This window comes from Cynara cardunculus (genome assembly GCF_001531365.2).
Source record: "Cynara cardunculus var. scolymus isolate 2C chromosome LG 9, CcrdV1, whole genome shotgun sequence".
NCBI lineage: Eukaryota > Viridiplantae > Streptophyta > Magnoliopsida > Asterales > Asteraceae > Cynara > Cynara cardunculus.
The window spans coordinates 13,075,865-13,083,095 of record NC_037536.1 but is presented as its reverse complement, the minus strand read 5'-3'; the positions used below and the strand labels follow the sequence as shown (position 1 = coordinate 13,083,095).

Genomic DNA, 7,231 nt, shown 5'->3' with positions numbered 1-7,231 from the left:
TGGCGAGTGATGTGATATCCAACTCAGATTATTTGCTAACGTGGATAGTTACATGGAATTTTCAAATCTAAAATTAGTCTTCAACCGGTTACCTAGGAATCAAGTCAAAGTACGTTACTTTTTCATTCAATTTACCCTTAAAACACACCTATTTTAGAATAAACTAAAATAGTAATATGAACACTTAATTTGAGATGGAGGGAGTATTCATATTCATTCATATTTATCATTTATGTCAGAGTTATCTCCAACAAATTCTCTAAAATATAGAAAATGATGTATTTAGTGGTTGTATGTGACACGTTCAATTGAATTTGTCAATCTAAACGTATCAAATGGTCTAACCAACATAATGGATTTATTTGCTTTCAACCTGTAATATGACAAAATTTTAGAAAGTAATTATTTTGACCATTTGATTATTGATGAGACAGATGTTGCCTCGGTCCCACAGTGTAACATATTCAACGCTCATCAGTCACCCCACGGGCCTTTCTTCATGGAAGACTTTTCGATTCATGATTGGTATCATTCTGAAGACAAAATTTTGGAAAATCAGTGACTAAAAAATGAAAATATATAAGTGCTTAAATGTTTGTAAAATATATCTGAAATAATCTTATCAACATTTATAAATAAATAAAAAAGACTGACTAAGTAGGACGGTATAAATCGAAGCTTGACGGTAATAAGTCATGATATGTCTAATTTTCCTAATGGTTTAATATAGTTTACTATGATTGATAAAATATAAGAGCATCTCTAACAAATTCTCTATAATAGAAAAAAAAAAATTAATATTCTGTTTTTTATTTTGCTGTTACAAATTCTCTGTATTTTTTTTTAAATAGTAAAAAAAACTACAAGTACAAGCTTTCCTGTGTTGTCTCATACTGGAAACAATACATGTCAATATGTAGTGTTTAAAGAGTGTTGTTTTATATGTGAAATGTTCAAGACTGTTTTTTCCACATACAAAACAAACATGAATGTTTCACATATGAAACGAGTAAATAACACTGTATAAAAAAATTACATTTTCACACATATTGTTTCGTATGTGAAACAACACATGAAAACTTGTTATATCACCTCGTAAGATAAAATTATCGGTCCTTGTCATATCATCTCGTAAGGTAAAATAACCCGATAAGTACTTAATAAATAAGCATTTGGTAAACTTCCATTTATTGACTTTATAAATTGGGGTTGAAGATTTAGGGCGTGTTGGGATTGCTTATTTGAAACAACTTATATTTTTCTACAAAAATCTTTATCAACTTATTATAAGTTAGAATAATTTAACTTATTAAAAAACTTTTCATTACCGGTTTAGCATCAGTATAAACTGTTTATCTGAACACTCAAAAATTCTTATTACCGATGTCACACCAGAATAAGTCAATAAGTTGTTTTTTATAAGCAATCACAATTCCCAAACACCCCCTTATTTTTCTTTCCTATCTTTATTGACTATTGAGTGCTAGGCCCATCGAAAGTAAAGGCTTAAAAACTATTTTGAAGGCCCAAAAACAATTGGGCCAAAAGTTCTGGCCCAATTTTGTGAAACGGGCTCTAAAGAAAGCCCAACATGAACAACGCTTTTGGAATCTTTTAAGGGTTTAAGAGAGAAGCCATCCGGTACTAAAGGGAAGTAATCAAGCTCACCCTTTTTCAGAGCTTAACTGCGTTTCTAGGGTTTTCTTTCGCTTTCTTCTTTCCTCTTCTAGATACCAAAGATGAGGTAATCTTCTGTTCTTCCTACTGTTTCGCAGATTTCAATTTAATTTCCTTCGATCTTGCGTTATCCTTTTCGTACTTCACTGTTTGTTGTTGTTGTTGTTGTTGTTTTATGGCGTATTTTGTTGAAGTTTGCTTTGTTTTCGTATGATTGGAAGTGATTATGTTTGGGGTTTTGGAAAGGTAAGGTGATTGATTAGCATTTTTGTTTCTCTCCTCGAAAGATGAACAGTTCGGGAGTTTAATTTGGGATTTGCAATTAATTGGACTGAATGATTGGGATGTTTTGATTAGTTTGCTGGATGGTGGTAATATTTTATACGTTTTTGCTTATGTTTTGATGTATTTAGCAACTTAGAATTTAGGTCAAGTGGTTTTAGAGAAAGTAATTTGTTGACAACATTATTGGTTGGAAATGTTGATGTTGTCTTGTATTTGGTAAATAGTTGGCGAGGCAATTACTTCTTGTTTGGTATATTTATTGAGATTTCTAGGTATTTGGTAGCTATATGTTGAGCAATAAATGGTGGGTTTTGTGAGCAATGAATTAATTGAAAAATAGCAAATTATCCAGTCTAATTGATTGCTCAAATCCCAAATTATACTCCACAACTGCTAATCTTTCGAGGGGACAGATGCTAATTGATCACCTAGCTTTTCAAACCCCCAAAACATAATCACTTGCGAATCATACGAGAGTTCAGAAACAAATTGAAGTTCAACAAGATACGTCACAAAACAACAACTACAAACAAACAAGTGAAGATGAATAACAGAGTATAACTCTCTTATTTCTGTGCTTATTCATGTAGCTAACGAAATTCTGAAACGTTTTAATCTTAGTAGTCGCATTCCCGAGGTGAAGTGGGCTCAGAGGGAAGACAAAGTTTTCATCACGGTGCTATTGGCCGATACCAAAGATGCCAAGGTCAATCTTGCTCCCGAAGGAGTTTTTACATTCTCTGCTACGGCTGGTACACATCAGTATGACCTGAAGCTTGAGCTTTTCGACAAAGTTAATGTAGACGTAAGTAGTTCTTCACTTTGAAACCCCTTTTGTAGTCACAACAGACCAATTACCCTTTTAATGTATGAGTTGATCATTGTTCCAAAATTAGTTCGGTGGTTGCAATTACTTACTAGTTCCAAATTTAATGAAGTATCTTGAATAAATAAATTATTCAACTTCTAGAAATTGGTTATCTACATGCTTCTAACCCAAAAAGCTGCTTGTAACCAGCTAGGAATGTTTTAAAGTAAAAAAAAAACATAAATTAGTTTTACTGGTCCCAAACCCTACACCATTCAAACCACTCGCATCGTAGGCCATCACTACACGTTGCCACCGCATTGTAGTCCGCTCTCCATCGCCACCTTTGGCCCTTGCTATCGATCTCCCTCTTTTGATTTTTTTTGTATTCCGATTTTCCCTCTTTTTTATCCGTCTATACGTACCCCATTAGATTGTTTGAAGAGAGGGAGAATTGAAAGACAAAAGACATACAAAGAGGGAGATCGATAGCTGGGATGGCAATTGGCAGGCGAGGGGGAGCAATGGCGTTCGGTGCAAGGGGTTTGAATGGCTAGGGTTTGGGAATGGTTAGATTAAACTTCTTTTTACTGTTGAAAGTTGAAACTATTCTAGCCAGTTACAAGTTGCTTTTTTGAGTTAAAAGGATGTAGGTAACCAATTTCTAAAAGTTCGTTTATTCAAGAAAAATGTTCATCGACTTGGTAATCCAAAATGAAGAAGTTCAATGGTTTATATATCTGAAAAGAGTGCTTAGGGACTTGATCATTCAAAATGGTAAAGCTCATTGTGTTTTTCTGGACTTTTCCCCTAAACAAATGAGCTTTTTGTGGTTTGGGGTTTTTCAATTATGTAAGCCATATTTACATAATCTTTTCTCGTTCTACATTTCTAGCAAGCGTCAATAGAAAATTTTAACCTTCCGTTCTTACTTCCCTTTTTAGTAATTTAATGTTTGATTTTTTGCTGCCTTTATGTAGGAGAGCAAAATAAATACCGGGGAGAGAAGTGTGTTTTGTATTTTGGAGAAAGCTGAGCCGAAATGGTGGAAGAAACTTCTGTCCGGAGATGGCAAGACCCCGCATTATGTGAAAGTTGATTGGGACAAATGGGTAGATGAAGATGACGAAGCCGGTATGTTATACCGTATTCCAATTTGCTATTAATCGGTTCCACCATTGTTAATTTATCATGCATACACAAATTTGATCGGGGCTTTTGGGATTTTGCACAAACACCTCTTTTTTGGTTCGGGTTCGGCTTTTCGGACCACTTGGGTTTTGCATACCCCTAATATTTGCTTTCTTGTGTTAGGTCCCACGGATGTTGACATGGGAGGAATGGATTTCTCGGTAAGGAAATTATGGTTTAAAAGTATAATTTAATTTCTGTTTAATCTTGTTAATGACTTCTCCTATCAAACGGGTTCTTGCAGAAATTTGGTGACATGGGTGGCATGGGCGGCATGGGGATGCCTGGAATGGGGGGCATGGGGATGCCCGGAATGGGGGGCATGGGAATGCCCGGCATGGGCGGTATGGGGATGCCCGGTATGGGTGGTATGCCCGACATGGGTGATTTTTCAATGGCTGATGATCTTGAAGATAGCGATGATGAAGGTACCTAATTAACGCTCTTATAACCGCAAATGTTGTAATCCATATACGAACTGTTCTCCTAACTTGCTAAAATTGGAATGCTGCTAGAAGTTTACTCTTTGTTTACTGTTTTGGGTAGAGGGCAAGTCTGCATACATCTTAGTTCCCCATATCCTATTTCTGAGTGGGACATTTTGGGTTTGTTTGGTTTACCCAAATTTCATTTTACATGGCTTGTATAGAAGGGATATAAGTTTTAGTTTCTTGTGTTTGTGAAAAAGGATTGTTTATTGGGTCCTTAGGGGTGTGTTCTGGTTTGCTGAACATGACCGTACAAAAGCTTGTCCCGTGTTCGGAGTGATGAGATCAGGACAAGACAGCACTTGGGTGGGACAAAAATGCATTTCTTTTCCGTTCCACCAAAATAAGGGGAACAAAAACCACAGATGAGGCAAGCTTGGGAAATCATTAAAATACCAATGTCAAAATTAAAACCCTAAAACCTATATTCCCGCCCATTGAGTCATGTCTATGTACCAAATTCGCCCTAACTTACAACCTAGTTTCTTTGCACGATAGTAACAAGGTTTTCACATTGTAGGTCAAGAAGCGGAAACAAAGACGGGTGCAACCAGCAAGGCAGCGGAAGGGGCTTCCGAGGAGAAGGCCGAAGCAGCTGTACCGAGCACATAGGTTTAGTCAACATGGAAGACCCGTTTGAAGTTGATGATGGTGCAATTCGGGTTTCAAGTTCGGACCATATTTGCACACTTTTTACCCAAAACCATGGTGTTCTCAAGACTTGGATGTTGACTAAAAACATACTACTATCCCCTCTTTTAATATTGGACTTTTGAGTGTTGTAATTTTAGTAGAGGTTGTATGGCATATCATACTCTTATATTTAATTGTTTTGCTTTCAGTTGTGAGATGTTAAATTTGCCACCTTTTTTTTGGGTCATTTATTGAGGTTGCTTCAAAGATTCTTGTGTCTTGTTGATCAATATTTTGTTCTAAAACCCTATTAACCATAGGGTTTGGTTTTTCTTTTGGCCAAATACTGTATGGGTTAAGTTGTCTGTTTGGATAAATTTATATGTTTGAAAGGCAGATGACTGGTGGGCTTGAGGGAGGTAAAGAGAGCGGCTTGAGTTGTTTTGGGTTTTTTATGGTATTGATTTCATTGAGGTGGCTTAATGGGGACAAGTGAGGGGTTATGGTTTACTCTATATAGTCATTTTGGCTTCATGGCTTAATAATTAAGAGTCTTTTAGTTAGCAGCTTAATAGGACTCGGCTTATTTGGTCGATTGTATATGAATGTTTGGTAGTGGCTTAATGTATTGGTTGATTGAAAAAGGTTTTCCAGACTGTTAATTTCATTAACCGTAAGTATACAACCCTTTAGGGTCAATGGCCTGGACAGCCTGGTAGCATTTGTATTGTCGGTAGATCTATCTCTTAGGAGTTTAAAGGTTTAAGTCTCGTCTTCGGTTATCTGTTGAGAATAATGAGTTTTTCTGAATATCAATGTTATATACTTTACAAAAAACAAATCGCTAGTCGGTGCTTAACAAACGACCACATCTATTGGTTGGAGTTTCTTGCCAACATGGAATTTCTTTAGGCTATTTTTTCAAACAAAATGATCAAAATTCTTTGAGTCCTGATACCAAGTTTTGTGACTCGTTATATTTATTCTCTACAACCGTTTCAGATGATTTTAGAACTACGAATCCGTAACTGATCATGACTATCCTGTAATCAATTTCAGAACCGGTCACATTTTTACAAATATTGCAGCCATGTGGCAACCTCTCAGACACCAACGGAATTTACTTTTTCCTATTTTGTCCTCACTTTGCAATTTTGACCTTTATTTAATGTCCATTTCATTTTACATGAATATATACGGACTCCCCACCAGGGACGGACCCAGAAATTTTTTTAAACGGTGGCACCATATAATTAATATAGTATAATATATATCTAAAAATAATTACAAAAAATATGGTTTCTATAGTACCGATAGGGCTGTAAACGAACCGAACATTCAGCAAACCGTTTGTGAACCGTTCGACGGGAAGTTCGTTTATGTTCGTTTATTTAATAAATGAACGAACATGAACTATTTTTTTTTGTTTGTTTAGTTAAACGAACGAACATGAATAAGAGTCTCGTTCGTTCGATTATGTTCGTGAACGTTCGTTCATTTACCGTTCGTTTACGTGCGTTTATGTTCGTTTATTTTTGTTTATATATTAAGTTTAATATATTATCTTTTATTTATTTACTTTGAATTCAAATAATATTTATTTATGTTCGTTTATGTTCTTTTAGCCCGTTCGTTTATGTTCGTTCGTTTAGCATGTTTACGAACGAACATAAACGAACACGAACACACCTTATTTCTAAACGAACGAACACGAACACAAAGATTTTCGTTCGTTTACCGTTCGTGTTCGTTCGTTTGTTCGGTTAAGTTAAACGAACGAACATGAACAAGCCTCCGTTCGTGTTCGTTCGGTTGTTTACAGCCCTAAGTACCGATAAACAACTCATAAACTTGTACCCGACGTGTCTTCATCTTTTGAAAACGGTCAATATATACCCAAAAATAATTACAAAAAAGTATGGTTTTGGTTATTTGGGCTTTGTTTTGTTTGGGTTTTAGTTGCACCATTTGAATTTCAGGGAAATACGGTAGCACCTTCTAAAACGATACGGTAGCACCGTTAACAAACCTAAATTTTTTACCCTTCGATCGCAAAATAATACGGTGACACGTGCCACCCATGCCACCACATCAGGTCCGCCCATGCTCCACACACACACACACACACATATATATATATATATATATA

The 7,231-nt window shown here is 35.8% G+C and overlaps 1 protein-coding gene across 2 annotated transcripts; it reads left to right on the top strand.

Annotated features, from left to right (window-relative positions):
- The first annotated feature begins 1,657 nt into the window (after positions 1-1,657).
- On the top strand, positions 1,658-5,351 carry LOC112517614 (uncharacterized protein Os08g0359500). 2 transcript variants are annotated; one of them, XM_025124961.1, is made up of 6 exons: positions 1,658-1,744; positions 2,587-2,767; positions 3,751-3,904; positions 4,085-4,122; positions 4,206-4,389; positions 4,970-5,351. In XM_025124961.1, the coding sequence occupies exons 1-6, from the start codon at positions 1,740-1,742 to the stop codon at positions 5,059-5,061; spliced, it is 654 nt and encodes a 217-aa protein (XP_024980729.1). In that variant the 5' UTR covers positions 1,658-1,739; the 3' UTR covers positions 5,062-5,351. The 2 variants fall into 2 exon arrangements, with proteins under 2 accessions (XP_024980729.1, XP_024980728.1); XM_025124960.1 differs by having other exon boundaries at positions 2,584-2,767.
- The last annotated feature ends 1,880 nt before the right edge of the window (positions 5,352-7,231 follow it).

Bases quoted from the DNA above. Each gene is read 5' to 3' on its own strand.
- LOC112517614 (XM_025124960.1), top strand. The intron at 2,768-3,750 runs GTAAGTAGTTCT...GCCTTTATGTAG, and splicing joins TCGACAAAGTTAATGTAGAC to GAGAGCAAAATAAATACCGG. The intron at 4,123-4,205 runs GTAAGGAAATTA...GGGTTCTTGCAG, and splicing joins TGGGAGGAATGGATTTCTCG to AAATTTGGTGACATGGGTGG.